Genomic DNA, 22709 nt, shown 5'->3' with positions numbered 1-22709 from the left:
TTGTTGCAACCCTTTTTGCAACCACTCGCAGCTGAATAGTCATCAATAACAAATATTATTGTTCTTGGGACCGTTTTCGTCGGTCCTTCCACATCATAAGGTCGTGCAATCTCTACATCTACACAGCGAGATCATCTCGTCGAGTTCTCTATTGTGCCGTATGAATATCTCTATATACTTTTGAAGACCTTCATGGATACATTCATCATCAAACAGTCATTGCGGATAGCACGCAGAAAAGACAAAAAAATGGAACCAAAATAGAAAAGAAAAGGGAAGGAAAAAAGAAATCTAAGACTTGCTCTCTCGACCCAGGCCCGAACACCCCCGTCTATGCCCATTGTTATTGCCACCCCTGTGACAAAAGAAACAAACAAACAGAGACAAAGTAGATGTACCCGGTCCAGTCTTTATGATTCTATAATATCCATATCCAAGACGTGGAAGCAAGTATCACGGTACCTGCATCGGGAGAAGCAAGCAGATGGGGGGGGGAGGAGAGGGAAGAAGAAGATTGATTACGCGAGTGTCAGTGATAACCACCGCTCATTCAAGCCGACTGGACGGCTCCACGGACGGCGCTCTGGCCACCGACCTCCCGGGCGGTGATCTGCATGCCGAGGTCGGGGTTGACGTGGACCATGAGCTCGACCTTGCTGCCGGCCTTGGTGCCCTTGACGGCCAGCTCGGCGATGGGCTTCTCGGTCTTCCAGACAATCTCGCGGGTCTCCTCCTCCTCGTCCTCGTCGGAGTCGAAGTCGGAGTCGTCTTCGTCGCCCTTGGGCTTCTCTTCCTTGGCCTTAGGCTCGGGCTTGGTGACCTTGATGGAGCGGACACCCTCACACACACGGATGAGCACATCACCGCCCTCCTTGGGGGCGTTGTACTGCGCCACGCGGCGGGCGGGGAGAGCGGTCTCGGTGTGCATCAGGGGCTTGAACTCCGTGGCGCCGCCGGAAGAGATCTCGACACCGATGGCGTTCTTGAGGTGGGTGGTGGCGGTGACCATGGGGTGGATGGACTGCTCGATGTCCTCCTGGTCGAACTCCTGGATGAGAGAGGCCTGGATGGCGGCACCGCGGGGAGCCAGCTCGGAGGGGTTGATGGCGCTGACCAGCGTCGAGGGGGCCAGGATCTGGGTGGTCTCGGGGAAGATGTTGCTGGCCAACTGGGCGATCTTGGGGGTGTGCGAGGCGCCGCCGGCGAAGATGACCTGGGATCATTGTTAAAAAGGTTTCCGTGACGGGGAAGGGGACGGGGGAAACCCCCCCCCGGGAAATACTCACCTGGTCGATATCCAGAACATCCAGGTCGGCCTTCTTCACGACCTGCTCGATCAGACCGGTGAACTGAGCGAAGACCTTGTTGGACAGCAACTCATAGCGGGTACGGTTGACGTTGGATTGGAAGTCAATGCCATCCGCCAAGCTCTCGATGCTCAAGCTAGCGTTGGTACCCAAGCTCAGCGTCTTCTTGGTGGCTTCACCCTCGAGCTTCAGCTTGGCCAGGCCACGGGCGTCCTCGCGAGGGTCGGTCTTGTGCTTCTTGATGAACTCCTTGGCGAAGTGGTCGATAACAATCTTGTCAAGAGTGGCACCACCCAGCTCGTAGTCGTGAGCGGTGGCCAGGATGGTGTACATACCACCGCGGCAGGCAACGACGGCGGCATCGGAGCGGGTACCACCCAGATCAGCGACAACAACCAGCTTATCGGCGACCACGGCCTCGGGGCGAGCGTCATAAGCCAGCACCGCAGCAACGGGCTCGTGGATGAGCTGCAGGACCTCCATGCCGGCAGCCTTGGTGGCGGCAATCAGGGCCTCACGCTGGGCGTCGGTGAAGTCGGTAGGGACGGTGATGACGGCGGCGTTGACATCCTTACCCAGGAAGTCCGAGGCGGACTGTCTCAGACGACGCATGTGGCGGGTCGCAACCTCGGAAACGGTAACGGTGCTGGGGGTCTCGCTCTCGCCATCGCAGATGGAGAAGGCGACAGTGGAGTCGCTCTGCTGGGGGTGGGCGGAGTTGTGGCAAGGAGTAGGATCTATCGACTTGAAGCTGGAAGAAAAAAGTCTGTCAGGATCCTTTGCCCCGCCATTTTGGAGTACTCGAGAGGGGCGAAAACGAAAGAAAGAATAAAAAAAAAAAGGGTTATATGACTTACTCCTTGCCGAGGTAGTCTCTGAAGTATGCGACAGTATTCTTGGAGTTGCGAATGAGCTGAGCCTTGGCCTGAGTGCCATGGTACTCTTCACCACCAATGTACGAGAGGACGGAAGGAATCTGGCGGTCTATCGATGCGATGTCAGTGCCCATCGAAAGGTCAAGTTTGAAAGGAATATCATGACATACCTCCCTCCTCGTTGGCGATAACCTCAGCCTTGCCTTCCTATAAGTCCCATATATTAGCATCTATCATCAAGAAAGATCTCCTCAAGAGAAACTGTCGCACGGGGGACAAGCCATACAGGGTTGATGCGGGCAATCGAGCTGTAAGAGTTGCCAAAGGAGATACCAATTGCAAACCGCTCGGCGGCGGTACCGTTAGGAGCGTCACTCATCTTGAAAAGAACGAAAGACGAAGACCGGAAGGAGTTGAGGGGGGGAAGTGAGATGCGAAGTGAGGAGAAGGATCGAATCAATACAAGACCGGAGAAACTTCGAACTTTCGACTTTGTCGGCGGAGAGAAAAAATTTTTGACATGTTTGCACAGGGCGGGCAAATTTCGCCATTATCGATAGCTTGTGCAGTGGATTACTAATTATGAATGTATCACGTGGTGATAGCCGATAAGCATGGCGCATCTTCCCGTTTTTTCCTCAGCATCAAAAGACTCGACCATCTGTATATCCTTCGCCATCCTACCAACACCATACCTCACCCGATTCCACTCACCATGACATCCCCCTTAATACTCCTCCCGGGCGACGACATCCCCCCGGAGAACTTCCCCGCGTCGTCCGGATCCGCACCCCTCCGACTAGGCCCCGGCCTACGCCTACTCTCCTCACAACCGACCCCCACCACCACCTCCAAGTCCCACACCACCACACACGTTCTCTCCACTACGCAGCCCGGGATCCTCTCAACAGACCACAAACGAAACGGACTATCAATGCAAACCCCGCCAAACAGACGCTACATACCGACAGCCAACGACCTCGTCATCGCACAAGTCCACCACTCCAGCCCAGACTACTTCCACTGCGTGGTGACGCCGCAAGCACCGCAGTTACTCTTGGGCCAGCTCTCATTCGAAGGTGCAAGCAAGAAAACCCGCCCGATGCTCAAGGGGGGCGATCTGGTGTACGCGCGCGTGCTATCTATGGGGATGGGGCCCGGCGCGGAGGCCGAGTTGACGTGCGTTAATCCCGCGACGGGGAAGGCGGAGCCTGGGGGGTTGGGGCCATTGACTGGGGGGATGGTGTTCGATGTGTCTGTTGGGATGGCGGCGCGGTTGATGCGCGCGAGCTCCTCGTCGTCGGCGGCGGCGGAGGACGAGGACGGTGCGGTTGCTGGACTGGTGGTTTTGGCGGAGCTGGGGAGGAAGTTGGAGAAGGTGGGGGGCTTTGAGATTGCTGTTGGGAGGAATGGGAAGGTTTGGGTGGATTGTGCGAATGGGGGTGATTCCGCTGTGAAGGCGACTGTTGCTATTGGGCGGTGTTTGAGTGCTATTGATGAGTTGGGTTTGGCGCCGGCGGATCAGAGGAAGTTGGTCTCGAGGGTGTTGCGTGAGATGAAGATTGAGTCGTAGGGAGGCGTGGATGGGCGTTTGGTTCGGCTTTTGCATTGTTGTGTTGGCATTTCTTTTATCTTCGACTCATGAGCTCTACATGGATACACTATGAACTAGTATCTTCAGGGGAAAAAAACCCCTATAACGGGCTATTCTCAATACATGGATGAATGATTGATCCAATAAATTTGCATGGTCTATTTATAAAAGCTCAAAGGCCTATCCAAATATCTATAATTCCAAAGGAACGGTAAGACGACACGCTACAGTTCATCTTTATCCCACCCCGAATCATCATCCTCATCTTCCTCCTCCCCATGCATCTGCTCCTGCTCCTTCTGCAGCACCTCCTGTTCCAGCGCAACCTTCTTCGACAACGCCGCAATTTCCTCATCATACTCCGTCCACTCAGGCACCTGCCTGCGCGCACGGTCCAGCTTCGGTTCCTTCGTCTGCGGGTTATTGCAGAGATCGATAGTGCGGGCCTGGGTGAGGGAAGCATCAGAGCACCAAGTCTCACACCACAGCCACTCCTGCGGGAGGCTCTTAATCGGGATTTGGTGCTGCATGTGGTTGGGAAGGTCCTGGTCCAGGTTACTCAGACTGTTCTTGTCAGCCGAGAGCATCTGGTACTGGCCGCGAAGGCGGTCTCCGGCAGCGAGAGCGCGGAAGCGGTTCAGATCGACGACGTAGAGGGCTGAGATGTGGTACGGCTGGCTGCGGAGGAAGTTCTTCCAGTAGCCCTGCTTCCAGAAGCGGAAGCCTTCCATCTCCTCGCGCGAGTCGCACATGGGGGTGAAGCCGTAGGGCGCGCCTTCGAGGTCCATGGTGACGAGGTCATACATGTCTGTGCGGACGATCTGGTCTGCGTCGACGAAGATGACCTTGTCTAGCGAGAGGGGGAAGAGCACGTCCAGGAATAGGATCTTGTAGCCCCAGATCTGGCGCTGCTTCTCACTCTGGGCGCGCAGCCAGTGTGGCCATTTATATGTGACCATCTCGTACGAGAAGCCGTATTCCTTTGCCAGGTGGGGGAGGAAAGATTTGAATGATGGCGACAGGAACTGCTCGATGAACCAGAACTTGACGGAGTGGTTGGTGTTGCGCATGACCGACACCATCATAATGTTCAACATGCGCTCGTACAGATGGCCGCTGGCAACGGAAAAGATATTGATGTCGGCGTGCTTCTCTTCACCCTTGGAGCCGACACCGACGCTAGAAAGTATGCCGGAGGCAAAGTTCAGTCCTTTGGACACGTAGTCCATGGCCGTACCCGGCTGCGGCCCAGTCTCAAGGACATCTTCATTCTCTTGGCCTTTCTTGCGCGACAGACGCGGGAAAAGCGTCTTGCCTTGGAAGGAGAGGAGCGCGACTTCGGTATTCTCATCGCCCGGTTGTGGGCTATAGCCCAAGCTTCCAACGCTGTCGATATTGTAGATGCGCTCGCTGCGTCCCGGCTTGAGATCGATCTTCCACAGTCCGGGCTGAGCCTTGAACTGGAAGTAGCCCAGGTTGGCCATGATGATCGTGTCGGCAAAATGAGGGTTGTCATCGGTTCCAAGAACCAGCTGCACCCCGCTTGGAGGCGATCTAATGGTTGTATCCCGGGAATGACCCTCGATGAGGATATGCTCCAAGGCATAAATGGCATCGACGTCTGCGCCATCTCTCACGGAGCTCAGCTTGATGTTATCAAGATCATGTATAGACTCCTTGGGAGCCACCAGCCACGGGGATGGGACGTCCATTCCCAAGGTAAGAAGGGCATCAATTGGTACGCCCGAGAAGGACGCGGTCGGTCTGGACAGGGCCCCGTCATCGTCGAAAGAAGGCTCGGAGTCGAGTACATATCGGTAGAAACGCTTGGTTGGGAGCTCGCTGATCTGTTCGCGCGGGTTCAAGAACAACCTCAGTCTAACGCTTGCCAGTTCCGAAAGGACCTTCAAAATCGGCAGCCATCTCTGAGCCACTTCCGAAGTAGGGTCGATCGAAGCGACAATGGTGATGGCCGGATCTTCAGAGCTTGAAACGGTGATCGTCGAGCGAGAGTCCTCCCATTTGCCAAACAGGTTCAACCGGACTTCCGACATGGGTTGGGAGATTCCTTCGGGAACATCCGAGATAGTCGAGAGGGTTGTAAGCGAAGTGAGCTTGGCAAAAGCAAGCGGTCCGGAGAGCTTTGATCCAAATCCGAGCTCCTTGACAGCCTTTGCAACCGGGTCAATGCGTTTCTTCTGCTCGTATGCAAAGAGCTGATCTAAGTCATCGAGGAAGACAGCTACATTTTCCTGGATAGGTCCAACCGTCCTCCCGTTGATGACAACCCCCCGTGCACCAGGGGCAAAGCCAAGGTCTTTGGCCAAAGACTGTTGCGCCTCCCAGAATTGAGCAATCTCAGGAGCCTTTGCACCATCATAAGATGCCAAGTCAACGAGGACTTGGGTAGCATCTCCTTTCTTGTCTCCTTTCAGAGATCTATAGAGTGCTGCGGATGCACCTGTGCTGGAACCATGCGTGGTAGGGTTATGAAGGAAGAGGACCTCTACTTCGGGGTGCTTTCCCCGGCTTTCGAGGGCAGCAGTCAAGAGAGCTTGGCCATTCCCGGAATCAAAATCACCGACAACAAGTAAATGGAGACTGTCAAGGGCATTATCGCTTTGCGACGCAATATGCGGCAATTCGCGTAGAACCTCCTCCCTAGAATCCGAAACCGTGGCAATGTCCACAACCTGGATATCTTTGGGGTCTTCAGGCACAACCCAAGAAGTCCGCCGGTCGAAAGCCCCAGCAAGGAGGTGCTCGTAGATCACGGTATCGTCGTCGATGACACCCTCAGCGACGCCCTGTTGGATCGTCTGTATATCCTTGCTAATCGCGACACTCATCTCCTGCATCCAACTCTCCCCGCTGGAGACGGGAGCTCCATTTACCAAGATAGGTGGTTTCTTGCCCTCAATTCCGAGCCGTTTCTGGTAATCCGCCGTTCGGGCCACAAGGGCGTCGAGGTCCTTGTCCTTGAGTACTTCCTCAAAGGTCAGGACCTGCCTATCGGCCCGCGCGGTTCGGTCCTGTGTAGCAGCCTCAAAGCAGGCTTTATCTGGCGATGCTGCACTCTTCTTGGCAGCAGTCTAGGTCGATTAGCAGTCGGCAAAGGGGTGTCGATCGTCTAAGGCAAGATCCACATACCTCTTCCAGAAATTGCATAAGACTCGCCAGACCAAACGTTTCCTGCAGATAGTGTGCCACTTTCAACTGTGCTGAGGATCCAGGCGAGGAAGCAACGGGAACGAGTCCAAATCTGACAGGAATATTATTCTGGACAAAGATCTTAATGTTGTTGATAACCACTTGCACGCCCTCCATGCTAGACAAGTCCACAGGAATCACGATGTTGTTCGCATTGCGGCGCACGGCCGGGAGCTGGCCCGGATAGCTGCGTTGCAGATACTGTACGGTTATAGTTAGCTATGCAGGCCAGCAAGTTCACAAAAGAGGACGTACCGCTCTGACTGAGCTGGGCCACTGTTCGTATCTGGCATCCTTCTCTACATCGTTCATCCAGATGATAACGCGGCCTCCTTCAATCTCATCCCGGTAGTTGTAACGCGGGGGCGCATCCTGGGCCAGCGCCTCGCCGAGGTACTCGTGCGACAGGAGGTCCACTGCTTCTGTCGCAGAGATGCCCAGATCTCTGAACTTTTCGATGAGTTTCCTTTCACGGCGTAGAGTGTCGAGGAGAGAGAAGGCATCGATTTCGCGAGGATCCACTTGGACACCATTGATCCACATAACATTGGTCCCCGGAGGGAGCAGCTGGAGCCGGCTCGAGCGGATATCTTGCAAGAGCTCGGGGCTCGCATCGTGGGCTGCCACATTCGCGGAATATTTCGGGAAATCCTGAGAAAGCTTGATGAGGGTGTCAAGAGGACTGTCGCTATCCATGACATAGCTAACAGTGTTCACCCCCAAGCGCGATACTTCTGACGCGGAAAGTGGTTTAAGGTCGTCCGGCGCATCCCCATCCGCATTGCTGAGTTTACCCTCTCGCTGCTCGGCATCCCGGTCATCAATGACTATATAATCAGTCCGTTTCAACGCGAGCTCGACACCATATCCGGAGACGAAAAGCGGACGAGGGCTCCTGTGTTGGGAAGGGCGGTAGCGAATACGATACGAAATCTGGCCTTCCTTCGCGAGGGCGCTCAGCGCCAGGTGGAAGTCCTTGAACATCGGAGAAGACACATCTGCGTAGAGCACTGCAGGCGGAAGAGCCAAATCGCCCAGAACCCTATCAAACGGGAGCTCGCGCGGATCCCTATATGGAAGTAAGCCCACGATCCGACCAACACCTAGGTATTCAGAGCCGCTCACAATTCACCCGAGACATCCTGTTGCGCGCGCTCCATAGCCGAAGAACAGTATTGCTTCCCATCGGTATGTACCCAGACTGGACAGGCAGCATCCTGCGCCGCCATCAACGTCTGCTGGACCGAAGCATTATAGTACTGGTAATGCGCAGCGATTCGGGGAGTCGCCGACCGGATCGCCAGAGACACCTTGAATGACGATAGGCTTTCCGGAGTCCGGAGATGACCATCCCCGGAAACGATCTGTAGAAATCGATCATAGAGTTCCTTATCGGTAATAGTGTCGTCGAACGCGCCGTCGGCAATGCGGTCAAGCAGGGGGAAGTAGGCGGTTGAGTTCTCTTCAGCGGCAGTTTCTCTAGTAGACAGGTACCAATTAGCCACTTAACCAAGACGATAGCACTTTGAGCTGGGCTGGAGCATCTTACAAAAGCTCAACCAAATACTGGGGTGAATCAAAAGAAGCTTGCAGAGCAACATTGACCGACGGACTGGCGTGCACCAGGGGGGTCAGGAGAGCAACCCCCACGGCTGCCAGTCGGCAAGAAGCGGCCAATCTTGACACAATATGCATAGCTATATCTGAGCGTATACAGAATCAAATGTAAATAAAAAAGAGTTGATGGACGGTGTGAGAGCCGGCTACTCCAAACAAAGGTTAGCTTAGCCAAGGAGCATAACGGGCAAAGCGCCGCTCCGCAATACAAGTGCGGGATAAGATCTTTGGGATATAATATAGACTGCTCAATTTCAAGTAGACATCTGAATTAGTTATGACTCTTAGTAACTCCAGGAAGTGGTGTAGGAGAGTAGGATGAGTGATGTTTATTGTCGAGGCTGTATACTCCACAGTGGCCACATCGCGATAGGGACCACTACGGCTGGCGTCGCGGCCAACTGTGCACAACTTCCGTGTCTGATGTAATCGCTGATATTTACACAGAAGTATAAATGAAGTATAAATAAACAAATAAATAAATGTCAGATATACATATAGAAAGAGAAAGTAATTACTTATAATTTAGTCTTGTATACGCTCATCGCAACTACCTACACACGTCAACGACTTGTCCGATACGGGCACTATGTCATAACGCCTATGTATGCATTCTGCCTACTTATCCAAGCCAAGTCTCCAACAGCAACAACAACAACAACAACAAGTATCTCCAAAATGATCCAGCCTACTAAGGTCTTGACAACTCTACTATCAGTTTGAAAATTTCACAGTCTAAAGAAAACATAGACCACAACTCGAAAGGGTATCTTCTATAAACAATCATACCAATGTATGAACTATTTTTCAACTCAGGTCCCGTCATAGAACATCGCCATGTTGCTAAACTACCTCACAATTCAATTCTTGATATGAGGAGGTAACACCAGCTACACCGACAGTTAGGTCAGATCCAGCGACCAGATCTGTCCCGCCCACAGCTATAACGCATTGAATAAAGGGCCGTAGTCCGGTCGGTGTATGACAAGCCCTGATCCCAGCTGTAGATCATGCGGTGACGCGTAGGACACAAATCTATCTCGATTTTCCAGGATCCTGGGTATATGGGTCCCAAGTAACTAACTAACCAGTCAACACTAAATTTAAAATAAAAAAAAAGAAGAAGAAGATCTAGATCTGCAGGGTGGAGACAAACAGTTCCACCAAACCAAATCACTGCAGAAAGGGGAGACATGCTGTGCATATCCATGATTGCTGATGCTGTCAATCACCGTCGCATTATATCAAGATTCTGCCTTAAGCTGTCATCTATATGTCATGCTGTCATTGGTGTGAACTGTGCGACGAATGAATGTCAGATTTTATGTACGGATTGTCGATCAATCTTCTGTGAGGTAAATATGCACATAATATCTATTATTATATCATACTAAAGATCTTTATGCAAACCCTGCAAGTATCCAACTGCAGAACTAGAGCAAAACAAAAAAATAACCACAGCATGAACAGCATTGCATGTCGTACGACATATGTTTGATCACAACAAGGGACTACTAACTACTCACTCAGCGACGGACGGACGGACTTCCTGCACGCTGCAAGGGTCCGATCCATCCATCCCCGACTGGGACTCCGGATCTGCAAGGAACTATATTTATGTACCAACTATACCAAGGTAGATAGTTGGTATCGAAGTGGGTATTTTCATTACAGTGTCAAGTGTCAACAGCTCGCTTCCATACGTACAGAAGGAAGGCCCTCAACCCTGTTATGTAAAAAGTAACAAGATAACTAACTCCATTTTATTGAACTCCGATCCTTTTGGTAACAAACACCTCCCGCAGTCATAAAACATTATGGTCATGAGTCAGTAGTCATGGTTCAGTCAAGCTCCCAGGCTTGTTTGTTTGTTTCCCTCCCTTGGAGGCCATCCATGCAAAATCCTTCCCTAAAACAAAAAAAAAAACAGCGAATGTCGATATCCCCAGTTCACCGGTAAAATCAAACCTAGAAACACAAAGACACCCAGAAGGCTGGTTTGATCCTGAACAAGGGCGTGAAAAAACAAAGGGCAGATCAAATCGAAAAGCAAAATGAAAAAGAAAAGAAAAGAAAACCCAGATGCCCAACTCCGGAACGTCCCAAGGATGATGAACCCATTTTGTCTTTCCTAATTTTGTCAAGAATGGGAAATGCGGGGGGGACGATAACAGGATGATAATATGGAACAGAAAAAAGAGGTCAAGTCGCCTTGAACAGGTCGGTATTGAAAGACTCTTTGGATTGAGTGCTAGGCCGCTTGTGGTGGGTGTGTCTGCGGTTCTTCGCCTCCCAGATGAGTCGCTTGCGCTTTTGCTCGTCAATGTCAAAGAAGGATGCGTAGTCGACTTGGCCGGGCTCCCCGCGCGTCGTGAGAGCGCTGGTCGACTTCATCTTTTTGAGGCTCTTGGTCTTGCCGTCGCCGAGGCCCAGCCTGCGGATCTCCCGCGCAAGTCGTTCCAGAGTCGAACCGCCCTTCTTGGTCGGCGAAGGCGGCAGGGGCTTGTCAGCCATCTCATCGGACTCGTCCGCGGATGGTGCGGGCAGTCGCTCGGTAGAGCAGAAGCTCACGCCTGAATCCACCTTGCGGCTTTTGCTGCGGGACGACAAGGGCTCCTCACCCAAGCTGCTGGGGTCCGTTACCGAGACACATTCGTCAATGATCTCATTTGCGAGCCGGATATACCGGTCCAGGGTGTCCCGGACGGGCGCCCATCCGTCCTCCGACCCCTCGGGGGCACCCTGGGCACGGAGCTGTTGCAGGATGTCCTTCCCATTAGTCTCGACCCCCCGGATGTAGCGGAAGAAGCCATCGCGATGGGATCTAAGGATGTGGTGGGTCAGGTGCGCCGCGGGGGGAGCGGTCGTCTCGGTCACGGGTGGGAAGAGCGTGTTGAGCATGGCGATACAGCCTCCTTTGCTGAACGGCTCGAGCAACATCTCATTGATCAGAGTCTAGGGTTCGTTAGTCTGTGGTTTTATTCTTGCGGGGTTCATCGGTGTTCACTTACCCAGCGACGGAGACCAATGTAGATCTGCGTGTACAGCGCATCGGCCTTGCGACCTTTGGAGCTCATCGACTCGATCCAGCCCATGACGCCGGGATACCTCGTGGCGAGATCGGATCTCTCAGTGAGATCTTCCGGTCGGATCTGCAACCGCTGCAGGGCCGCCGACACATCCTTTTTGCGACGGATGTCCAGGTCTTTCAAGTAATCCAGCGCGCACAGGGCCTGGGGGAAGTCGACATCCTCGAGCTCCGGGGTAAAACAGCGACGAAGGAAATTGGTGATGAAGCTGGGAGGCAATGAGCACGGCTGAGACGGCAACCGGGAGATCTGTTGCGTCAATTGGGCCTTGAAATCGGCGGTGGAGTCAATGGAGGAGCCGGAAGAGTGAGAAGCCTTGAACGAGTTGGAGGGGCGCGGGGTAGTGGCCGCTGTCTCGGGAGTGCGCGTTCCAGGCGGCGATTGTCTTAATGAGTTGCAATTCAGTTCGTACATGGAACGCAGGGGAATCTCATAAGTTCCCGGGTAGCGGACGCAATGGTCCAGGATCCAGGTTAGAGAAGACCCATTGGGGGTATCCAGCAATCCCTCTTGGTGAGCCATGATTGTGTCACGTAGGAGATCAATGGGGGGGGGTTTTTTTTTCTTTCCAAGAAAAAGCCAAGGAAAATCACGATAATGAAAGAGGAGGTCTAATTCTCACGAGGGAAGACAGGAGATATAAAAGGGCGTTGTATGGAAAAGTCCGCAAGGCGGGCCAAGGGGGCAACCTGAGCTCCAAGAACCCTCCGATTCGTGCGACGTGATAGGGATGCGGGACAGTCAAGGTTTGATCCAAACTGCTCTAGATGACCGCTAGTATTACTTGCATGTAGCATGGATCTTGGACGAAAAGAAGGAAAGGGGGCGCAAAATCTCCTTGGCTAGGATACTAGGGAGCCAAAGAGGGAACTGAATATCCCTTAGGTTTCAGTCGCGCGAGACAAACGTGCGATGGGAACACCACGGTTGTTGGGTCTCTCCTCCCCGAGTGACTTGTGACTCCCTTTATTTGTTGGAGAGTCGATCAAAGGGGGTTAACTCGATCGAGCCTGTTGCCCGATAGATCAAATCAACCGGGGAAACAAGGATTGGTCGACCGAGGATGAAGTAGTTATCCGATTGTTGTCCCCGTATGGAGTCGGAGACGGAGCGGAGGTTGTACGGGAGGCGATAGTCAAAAGACAAACAGACGCGTTAATTGGTCGTACCAAAGTTCGAGAACCAGAAATCTTGACGGTTGATGTTGGGATTGTATTGAGAATTTTGCTGTGCTTTGTTTTGTTTTTGTTTTGAGGAATTTAGAGTTTCCTTGTGTGGGCGTTTTGGTTTGAGATGCGTCAGAAGAACGAACAAAAAAAGAACGCTGAAACCACCAACAGAAAGAGATTGAAGGATGGTAGGAAGAATAGTGTTAACAGAGGAAATTGTCAACGAGTGGATCAGTAATTGTGGATAAAGAGAGAGAAAGAGGGTAAGAGAGAGTGTGAGGGAGTGAGATGTGAAAGAATGAGAGTCAACATTCAAGACAATGGGAGAAGTGAATTTTAATATTCCAAGGTCGAAGCACGATAAGAATAGTAAGTGGGCGGGAGGAGCAGCCAAAAGATTCCAGAGTCCAGACTTTCCCCTCCTCCAGGATCGATCATCCACTAACAGAAACTAGCCTTCAAGCGGTCTCCTGTCGCCCCCGTTCCAGGTCTTTGGTTCCCGTCTCGCTTCCGAATCCTTCTGTACCTTTGCTCGATGGACTAATTCTCGAGTGATTTCCTTTGTTTCCTTATTGATACATCTTCGATCGATGGGATTTTCTATTTACCAACACCCAATGATTATAGTCTGAAAGTAGAACAACCGAGGGATTTAGAGTCATCATCGTGATCATCAGACTAAAGGGAGAAAAAAGACACCCCTTCCCGCGGCAAACGGATCCCCCTCCCTTGAATCGATCAACCGGTCAGGTCGCATCCATCCGATTGTCCCCCAGCCCCAATGGGCTGGTTGAATCGACCGTTCGGGGAACCGACGATAATCCCCCTGGCCCGGATAGACTAACCCGTTAGCCCTGTCGACCTTTGAGCTCCAATGGAGGCGAGGGTAATGCAATGCACATGCACAAGGGAGGACTCGGACCAGATACTCGATGCAAGATGCAGGCTGCACTCTGCAAACAACCTGCTCGAGGTGTGGCTGTGGCGATCAATCATCACCCGACGGGGTATTCCGTGCTAGAGACCAGAATCGATATTGCATTGTTGTCCACCGGATTGGATTGGATTGGACTTGACCCGTCAGATCATCCGCCTCCCGCCAGTAGATGGAGCCTGGCTGGTAGGCTACCCATAATTGAAAGTCGCATGAGCTCATCGGGGACGGGACCCACGGAGGCCGCAAACCGGGTGCCGTTGTTAATTAATTTCTATTCATTTTATTACAGTAGTACCTCCGAGGGCTGTGGGATGATCTGATTGAATCGACCGGCGTCGAGTCTTGCTTGGGTGTCAGCGGCTCTAGGACAACGCGTTGGTCGCCGACAGTGGGTCGTCGTGGGTCAGTCTGTCACTCGAGGATTCAGGACACGCAATCTGAAAACCGAGACCCCGAGGGGCTCTCCTCATTCAGCTCCCATGTTTTCATCACGATCATGCCTCCTGACTTGCATATTGTGCAACAGCCATGGAGAGCTCTCAGCTTTTTCTCTCCCAGTTGCCCCCTCTCTCGTGATCGGATCGGATCACCCTCCAATGTCCCACTTCTCGTCATTGTCCATTGGACAGGAAAGTCAGGAGTGGAGAGTGCCTGCCGAGGCTCTCTGTATACTTGAAACAGGTTAACATTTAGTCGAGCCACCAAGCCATCGGGGCTGATTGTACCTCTTTCTTCGCCCCCATTGCCTCTCCCCAGCACTTCAATTGATCTAAATCGATCCATCAAATTGATATTCTGGCAACTGATGTAAGGATGTAACCTTGATTGGATCGGTGACATCAGACGACATACCCCACCCGCACAAAGAATTACAAGTGTAAACCTATTATTGCTTCCCAAGACTAGAGGTCTTGTCTTGTGCGTTGTACTTTTGTCGGTCCCACTTGTCCCGGCGTCTGATGGCGGAAGTGGTGGACTCACGTCCGCTCCCGAGACAAAGCAACCATAGGGGAGATCCCTGTGTAGTGTGTACGGAGTACTTCAGATACTTGCAGATCAACGTCCTCTGTCGAGGATACAGTGTCAATGTACAAGAAACTGCAGTTCACTCCCTCTTATTTATCTGCTCCATCTCTCCTTCAATTTGCGACACCACCATCACCAATACTAGTCCAGAGTGCTTCTATTGAATTGTATCCCCGAGATTAACTCAATAATTCGTAAACATCACAACAGACAACAGCAATGAGACATTCAACACATAAACACACTCATATATGATAGATCAAGAAATCTACCCTCAACCCCTCTCTCGAAAATGATCAAGGGAAAGTGTTCAAGACACTGGTATCTTTCCACTCCCAGTTCCAATAAATATCTACCCAACCCAACACGAATCCAATACCCACAACAGCAGCCACCAGCGGAATCCAATCCCTCAAGCGAGACAATACCCGGACTTCCGGGTCTACAGGGCAGAAACCGCCTAGTTGGGCGTGCAAAAGGCTAAGCACAGACTGGAAGGAATTAAGGGGGGAAGATACAGTCAACCCAAGAATCAGGCACCTGGACTAGTGATCGACACTCCTCAACCATCTTACTGGATACCCCGTCTGTCAAGAATCAATAGTCAAACAGCACTTCACGCCCCTAGTTACCCGCCGAGCGTGCCAAGTTGCTAACTAAATAAACGCGGCGCAAGTCCCAAAAAACATATGTATGAATGCATAACGGGACCGTCGTGTCGGAGCCAACACTAGTCTTATTAGCGGTTTAGCCTAGCTATAAGCGAGTAAAATGAAAGACTCAAATCTGGGCAATGCGCCAACTAACGGCACCTAAGCCGTAAGTGCGAATCCTGCCAGGCAGTTAGTTGGTTATAATGCGAGTATGACAGCCGGACAGAGCCAGTCGTTGGTGGTGTTGAGTGTCCCCCCCCCCCCTTATGCGGAGATCAACTGCCGATCGAGTTTGTTCCTGGCGCGGGACTCGTCCCGGTGCCCGTATTTGGGATTACATAAATCACATGTGTTTAATCGATCAATGTAATGCTATGCGTAGTGGGATATTCCGGACTATAAGCGCAAAGTTAGCCTCTGATTAGGATGACCCAACTGGTCGGGTACCAACTACCTATCTACCCAAGACCCAGGAGATGGTAATAAGGGGCGTGCGGGTGGGCCTGCAATAGTTATATTGAGAACGATGATGATCATGTACTAATTCTACAGTATTGCATGTGGGTGACTTTTTGCCCTTTTTACCCCTGAATCGGTAGATGTAGAGGCTGACTACAGTCAGTCGGATATTGGTAGATAAAACCAATGGTTCGTGTCATTTTCGTCATTGGCGTCTGCATTAATGTGGGACACGTACTCCCTAGTCGTCTTCTCGGCTATTATCATATACCTAGGTAGTAGGCTGTCCAACTTCAATCAGCTGGATCCTTACCTACGAGGACCACGGCTACACAGCTACCTGGGTAGATGCGGTAAGCTGACTAGACGGAGGATAGTTTCGGAGTAGCATATATCTTCATGTTCATCACTCGGCAAGCCAGTAAAACCTGAGAACCCGTGTACAAGCCAAATTCAAGGACCGTCAATATGTGTACTAGAACACAATGTACCATGAAAATGGTAGGCGCAGTGAATATAGAGCCATGCATTTTATGTGCTTGTCAAGATAATTACTATTAACATAACAATATAGCTATTACCAACATAACAGATATTGTGGCACTTTGATCTTTGACGGTGGCCTGTTTATGGTGCTACATCAAAGATCAAAGACGGTAGACAAGCTATTCATGGTCACTACTAATTTAGCTATTTCTTGTACAGATTTCTTGTACAGTGAGTGATAAATCATGAGTATCATGAGCAGATCTAGAGGTAGAATCAAGATCCTTCCTGCCTAGCAGGCAACATGATCGAGAGTACAGCCCTCCATGCTCGAGTAACACGCTTGCTGCGATTAGAACAAAAAAAATCCCATCACTAGATGAATTCAAATTTCCTATATCAAGTCGCCTTAGCAACGCATGTATCCGCATACAGATCCAGCCCGCCTGCAACATGCCATGTCTGGTGATCCTTCCTCACGTGGTGGCAACATACAGCTATCCCACATGTTTGAACCATTGATTCTCCTTCAGCCTGCTTTTCCAAAATGCAATGGGCCCCGCTGACCTGAGACAGGTGGTTCAAATGTGGCAAGTGGTACACAACATACATGCAACTTCTGGTTCAGCTTTGGTCGAGCAATTGCAGACTGCCTAGCCATGGCATCCTATCCAAAATTAGACCGTTACACCCAGTCCCACTCATAAGTGGCGTAGTATAGAGATCCTGCCCGGAGCCAAGAGAATCTACTGGCTCGTCGAGTAACATTCGAGCAACATATTCAAAGTCAGGACAAGGAAAGACCGACTAGTTACAACAAGTGGTCGTATATAGTAAAAATGATTAGGGCTTGGTATACTTGTAGATACCAGAACCATCCAACTGCTTGAAAAGCTAACCGGATCCGTAATAAGCGCCACTTGAGAACCATGAACAACCGAACTCCACTCTCTCCGGATACACACCTTCAAGATGTAAAAATCTTAACAAAGAGCAAAAAAGAACTGACAAGAGTGGGATTCGAACCCACGCCTTCTTACGAAGAACAGGAACTTGTAAAGTCGCTGTTAAGGTACACCTTAACCTGTCGCCTTAGACCGCTCGGCCATCTTGCCATTTGATGAAATAACGGTTCTTGATATTAATATCTATAGACTATTGCTCCAAATATCTCTCGTAGGTATAGATCCTCTCCATGACCTATCAGGCTTGATGCACAGAAATTCGTCTTTAAATCATAAACATTCATCTCATAGTAAAATTAACGAATTAGTATACATGTATCTTGGCACGACGACAATAGATCCCTGATTTTCTTACATCAAGTCATCTACTGCTCATGCCATTTCGTTTCTCGCCCGATTGGGCATGGAAGGGAGACATCAGCTCCTGACAGCGACGAACCCGATGACAGCATCTATTTGTAGCACTGCAATGCAAGCACCCGTAATCAGTCCATCAGGCTTATTCCCGAACAGCCAAATCCCTGCAGCTTCTATACACAGCCAGTGCAGTCTTGCGATTTTGTCTCGGACCATATATATATATCCGTAGACTCAAATGTCTTAGCTTCGAGCAATTCTATTGCCCCGAAGACACGCAACAATAAAGCCACCCCTATGAATATCCAAGACACTGTTTTGTTGTCAAAAACTCAGGCGACGCCTCCATAGACCGACCAACCGGATACGCATGTCCTCCCGGGACCTCTCACATGGCGGCGCCGAAGACCATGGAATACGAGCGGCAGCTGCGCTTGGATCTGGAGACGTCTGTTTCCAACTGGGCTTGCCATAACAGGTCTATATACTGTTGCTAGACAGACGTATATATAGCCCCACGATGAGAGACTCGCCCAGTTTCTAATGGACTCGAATATACTTAAGAATAAGTTCATCACCATTCGCATCAGTTTCATCCACCTATCCTACCACACCTCCCAATCTAACAGATCATGCATTTCCCTACCTGCCTCCACGCGCTGCTCGCTCTTCCCATCCTCGCGACAGCTCATCCAGCGCCAGCAACCGAATATACGTACACCACGGTAGTAAAAGACGCAACTATCATCCGCTCCGGCAACTGCACGGACTGTCCATCCGGCGAGTGCAACCAATGCACACTAGGCCTCAAAGACACCCTCGTGGCCAGCGCCACCAACGAAGAGGAAAGCCAGATCTTGGTAGGCTTCGAGCAACCGATGCCAGGCTGGGCCGTGAAATCCTGCTCGATCCTCTTCCCAGGCTTCGGAGACCTGCTCCCGAACGAGTTCGAGGTCACCTTCGCCCTGGCGCTGTCGTCAGACTGGGACGAGGCGACTGTCAATGGTGACAATGCGCCTCCCTCCGCGCCTCCCTTCAAGACAGTGACGGTGCCGCCGCTCACAAGGAGCATGGACTACGTCGACATCACACCCGCGTGCAGGAGCGCTGATACAGACGGTCGTTTCTCGATGTACCTCACTGCTTTGTCTGAGCATGCTGAGATCTGGGGTAAAGACTCTGGGAATGCCGCTATGTTGAAGATTGTTCCGTTGTGAGGTGAGGTTGGCAATGGCTAGGAAGGACATAATGTATAGGAGTTGATGGTGGCCCTTCCTGATCTTCATTTTTTATATTCGACATTGTTATGGAGGCTGGTTTACTGATCTGCTTATTTATGGATCTGGAGGATTTGTCTTTGTATTTCAAAGTATATTGTCTCTAGTTAGTTATGTAGTAGTTAGTATGATTCTTATGTATCACCTTTTAGGAGTTAGCGACAAGGGGTAGCTCACGGCCTTCTAATATATGAATTGGAAAATAATAGCAAGTGACCGGAGGCCCAACAATGAAGGTGGTGGTTATCCTGACGCCTGCAAATTCTAGAGATTGTTCGGCTCTCTTAGACAGTCAAACCATGCGCCATCTTTTCTGAAAGATTTCTCTGTTGGTACAGCACTTTGCCGTCTCCACTGGTAGCTAAACGGGTCAGCAATGAGCGCAGTCATAGATATAACGGGATTATATTACTTTTCAAGCAAAACCAGCCCATAGAATAGATACAACTGTCCAACCGAGGTCCTCAAGGTCAATGATAGCGTCTGCAAGAACCTCCCAGGCTTCGCTGTATAAGGGTATCTCTGAAGCAATACTGAACTCTCACAACGATGACTCAATCGGCGAAATGACTAGCCACATGATGCGCAACAGCCGTCTCGTCCCCCTCAAAACCCCCACAAACAGGACAAATTACCGCCGGGCCCTCTTCCTTGGGCTCGTCCTGGGGCTCATCTCGCCGTTCGTTTCTTCGGTTTTGCCGCGGTCTGGAATTAACCACATAGGCATCGAGGCCAACATTCGACGAGGGGAGCTCGGCCCCTGGAGGATCGCCTCTCCTCGTCCACTGTCCCTCTGTCGCTGTCGCTGCCGGTTGCGAATGCCCCCCCGCTCCCATAGACTGCACTCTCCCGACACGACCATCCGTGAGTCGGACCTTGATTCCCCGCGGATGGTTCCCGCGAGTCAGCACGGCGGCAATGGTCCCCGAGACTGTGCGACCGGTTGGTTGGTCGGCTTTTAAGACGATGTTGACGGGTGCGCCGGGCACGACCTCCTTAGTTGTGGGGACGCGTGGCATGTTATGTTCCTTTTCTTCTTCTTCTGCTTTAGATACTGAGATTGAATGGGTTTGTTGTAACAGTAGTTGGCTTCGTATTGGTTTCTGTTTCTTTCTGTTATGGATCATTGATGATGATAAGTGTCTTACATCAGCGTGTTGGTGCCATATCGGTCAGGCAATACATTTCAGTGGGTCAGGAGAGCCAATAATCAGTGGATGCCGGGATTGGCTATAACTATCTCTTGCTGTACCTTGTTGGATGAGATTCATGTTATCGAAACGTCACAGAGAGTGGAAAGATGCTGGTTATAATGGGCCAAGCGTGGGCTGTCACCTGACTGGGAATATTTTAAGGTCTTCATTGTGTTTCCTACAGGTCCAAAAGTCCCATCACACTTTCACGTCTCTCAGTCTCATCAATTTTATCAACCACGTCAAGTTTATACCAATTCGATTGATCCTTGTTAATGGTACACAATGCCCCGTGATAGATGAGTACTGAGCCATGTGCAGATCAGCTCGACTCAGTTGATTCTCCGATGGGTGGTGTTTCCATGCTCTCCTTCTGATATGGGGACCACCTCGCAGTAGTAGCACAATGGATTTCGACCGGCTTGCCCAATTCTCTAATGTCCCCCACAATGTCTTCAGCCAACAGCGGTTCAACAACGTGACAAATTATTTTTAGAGCTTGCCCGCCATCATTTCCATCATCTTGAGCTACAGCGCAACGATGCAGTGGCAGATGAGGCTGATTGCCGGAGAAAGTACGTCGCGCGTTGTCTGTTCCGCAAATTGTCCTGTGATATATCCAAGAAGTACTGCAACGGTCCTTTCAGGCTCTATTGCGATGACCTCCGTCCTGATAATGTTCTTGTTGATGCATCAAGCCTTGCTGTTACTGGAGTGGTAGATTGGGAGTTCACGTATGCCGTTCTTGTAGAACTCACATATGCTGCTCGTTGATGGCTCTTGTTAGAGAAGCCCGAAGATTGGGAATCCGATCTAGGTCAGTTCCTGGTCCGTTTTATGCCGAGATTCTACACCTTCCTCGAGGTCCTCCGCGCTTGTGAGACCGAGAAAATCAACAATGGTCCCTTGTCACAATCACAGCAACTATCCCCTGCCATGGAGTAGTCGTTGGAGACCGGATTATTTTGGACCTGCCTCGCTTCTCGCCATGGCACTATGTTTGATGAAATCTATTTGAAGTTTATCGATCCAAATTTTGTTTGGCCCATTCAATACAATTGAGGGTCGTTATGGTTTACTTGGTGTGGAAGAGCAGGCCAGCATTGACACCGTTGTCAAGAACAAGTTGCAGCAGGCAAGTGAGGGCACTTTGGTCTCTCATTATAACATTGACGAACTGGTTGATCTATTAAGGTCTGTTCCTCTATGGTTCACAGTCCATGCCTGTTGTAGGAGTACATCGAGAACGCATGATCAGTTCATGTGTCTTCTAAGGAGTATCACTTCTGCAACATTCTAAAGAGTTGTGTGTATCATGCTAATATATATGATGTACTCTATTAAGATTCATGGTTCCCGATACGATGCAGTTGAGTCTTTATATCAATCACTTCTCTAGCTGACAATCACAAATTCCGGTTCATCCAAGATTTAAGACTCCTCCTTTTGGTCCTTTTGGTCCTTATGCTCCTCCAAGACGGCAAAGACATATGATATGACCGAAGCATCACGTCCCTCCGGGCTTTTGAGATTGCGCTCACCGATCAACTCCCAGACTGGCGTGTCCTTGTCTTTGGTAAACTCGGGCGCATTAGTACCAGCCTGGTAGTCCTTGAGTGTGCCGTCGTAATATACGACACAGTTCCCTGTGAAATCATCCCGGGCGTAGCATAGCCCGATCTGACCGTCAGGAACGCTGAGCTGGCTCGCCAATGCGGGGAAGTCCCACGGTCCTTGAGTGTCATACTCTTCCAGCCTATTTCCAAGGGTCAGCGAAAGAATTATGTGACTCATGTTATTCTGCTTACCGGTAGTTTCGACCCGTTTTATCGAGGAGGCCTTTCAGATGATCCGTCGTAATGCCCTTGTTTGAATCCCCCACCACTGATTGCGCTTGTTGCTTGAGTTGATCCATTGTCTGACCCGTCAACTGGGCCAATGTGACCAGGGCAGAATTGCCGCTCAATTGGTAAGGACTATACTGCGACGGTACGCGATATTTCGTGACCTCGATTGCTACTTCCAGCGGCAGGACATAACCTTTCTTACCGGTCACATGGTCTGTAACGGCGCCCACAGGATCATCAAGGGCGTTCGCGACATCCTTAACGCCCTTTTTCTCCTCGCCGAGGAGGGACACGGCGCCTAGATCCAGCGGATGGAGAGTGATGGTCGGGGTGGCAGAGGGATCATCGTTGGGGAATGTTTGGGCCGCTGGTCCGACCACTGCGACTGTGGTGAGCGGGGAGAATGTGAAGGTGAGATCCTCGGTCAAGCTTTCCACCGAGACCGTTTGGTCTGGGGGCGCCACCGTCACAGTGGTGGTGATCGACTCGAATTCGACGGTGCAGGGGTTGCCACATTCACTGGCCGGGAAGGTCCTGGCACCATCGTGCTGTTTCCTCACCACACGGGAAGCAGCCGCCCAAGAGGACAGCAACAGGACAAGAGGAAGATCAACCCGGGACAACATAATAAAAAAGGGAACAAGAGGA

General features: G+C 51.0%; 9 protein-coding genes and 1 non-coding gene across 10 annotated transcripts; 4 read left to right on the top strand and 6 right to left on the bottom strand.

The window, feature by feature from the left end:
- Positions 1-134: 134 nt before the first annotated feature.
- On the bottom strand, positions 135-2643 carry BDW47DRAFT_100154 (ribosome-associated complex protein SSZ1). Its single transcript, XM_024811367.1, has 5 exons — positions 2469-2643; positions 2353-2389; positions 2165-2291; positions 1287-2058; positions 135-1213 (listed from the first exon to the last, which is right to left on the bottom strand). Exons 1-5 carry the CDS (start codon positions 2559-2561, stop codon positions 551-553), a joined length of 1692 nt encoding a protein of 563 aa, XP_024674926.1. The 5' UTR covers positions 2562-2643; the 3' UTR covers positions 135-550.
- A 51-nt stretch (positions 2644-2694) lies between these two features.
- BDW47DRAFT_100153 (exosome non-catalytic core subunit RRP40) lies at positions 2695-3926 on the top strand. The gene has a single exon (XM_024811366.1). It carries the CDS (start codon positions 2769-2771, stop codon positions 3753-3755), a length of 987 nt encoding a protein of 328 aa, XP_024674925.1. The 5' UTR covers positions 2695-2768; the 3' UTR covers positions 3756-3926.
- Positions 3927-4000: 74 nt separating this feature from the next.
- On the bottom strand, positions 4001-8681 carry BDW47DRAFT_122982 (putative UDP-glucose:glycoprotein glucosyltransferase; the record flags this gene model as incomplete). Its single annotated transcript, XM_024815962.1, has 5 exons — positions 4001-6868; positions 6927-7187; positions 7242-8055; positions 8112-8465; positions 8536-8681. 5 exons carry the CDS (start codon positions 8679-8681, stop codon positions 4001-4003), a joined length of 4443 nt encoding a protein of 1480 aa, XP_024674924.1.
- Positions 8682-10805: 2124 nt separating this feature from the next.
- On the bottom strand, positions 10806-12214 carry BDW47DRAFT_122981 (uncharacterized protein; the record flags this gene model as incomplete). The annotated part of the gene is made up of 2 exons (XM_024815961.1): positions 10806-11558; positions 11615-12214. The coding sequence occupies 2 exons, from the start codon at positions 12212-12214 to the stop codon at positions 10806-10808; spliced, it is 1353 nt and encodes a 450-aa protein (XP_024674923.1).
- Positions 12215-15098: 2884 nt separating this feature from the next.
- BDW47DRAFT_100148 (uncharacterized protein) lies at positions 15099-15582 on the top strand. The gene has a single exon (XM_024811365.1). The coding sequence runs from the start codon at positions 15117-15119 to the stop codon at positions 15306-15308; it is 192 nt and encodes a 63-aa protein (XP_024674922.1). The 5' UTR covers positions 15099-15116; the 3' UTR covers positions 15309-15582.
- A 1845-nt stretch (positions 15583-17427) lies between these two features.
- Positions 17428-17537, bottom strand: BDW47DRAFT_t22. Its single transcript has one exon. It is a non-coding gene; the product is annotated as a tRNA-Leu (tRNA).
- Positions 17538-18376: 839 nt separating this feature from the next.
- Positions 18377-18961, top strand: BDW47DRAFT_122980 (uncharacterized protein; the record flags this gene model as incomplete). Its single annotated transcript, XM_024815960.1, has 1 exon — positions 18377-18961. One exon carries the CDS (start codon positions 18377-18379, stop codon positions 18959-18961), a length of 585 nt encoding a protein of 194 aa, XP_024674921.1.
- Positions 18962-19279: 318 nt separating this feature from the next.
- On the bottom strand, positions 19280-20184 carry BDW47DRAFT_73412 (YwbE family protein). The gene is made up of 2 exons (XM_024819714.1): positions 19434-20184; positions 19280-19382 (listed from the first exon to the last, which is right to left on the bottom strand). Exon 1 carries the CDS (start codon positions 20146-20148, stop codon positions 19576-19578), a length of 573 nt encoding a protein of 190 aa, XP_024674920.1. The 5' UTR covers positions 20149-20184; the 3' UTR covers positions 19280-19382; positions 19434-19575.
- Positions 20185-20620: 436 nt separating this feature from the next.
- Positions 20621-21617, top strand: BDW47DRAFT_115553 (uncharacterized protein; the record flags this gene model as incomplete). The annotated part of the gene is made up of 5 exons (XM_024814811.1): positions 20621-20665; positions 20713-20961; positions 21004-21158; positions 21235-21408; positions 21560-21617. The coding sequence occupies 5 exons, from the start codon at positions 20621-20623 to the stop codon at positions 21615-21617; spliced, it is 681 nt and encodes a 226-aa protein (XP_024674919.1).
- Positions 21618-21645: 28 nt separating this feature from the next.
- BDW47DRAFT_122978 (uncharacterized protein) lies at positions 21646-22687 on the bottom strand (the record flags this gene model as incomplete). The annotated part of the gene is made up of 2 exons (XM_024815959.1): positions 21646-21970; positions 22023-22687. 2 exons carry the CDS (start codon positions 22685-22687, stop codon positions 21646-21648), a joined length of 990 nt encoding a protein of 329 aa, XP_024674918.1.
- Between the last annotated feature and the right edge of the window lie 22 nt (positions 22688-22709).

This window comes from Aspergillus candidus, assembly GCF_002847045.1.
Source record: "Aspergillus candidus strain CBS 102.13 unplaced genomic scaffold BDW47scaffold_6, whole genome shotgun sequence".
Lineage (NCBI taxonomy): Eukaryota > Fungi > Ascomycota > Eurotiomycetes > Eurotiales > Aspergillaceae > Aspergillus > Aspergillus candidus.
This window is presented reverse-complemented; position numbering and strand designations above follow the sequence as displayed.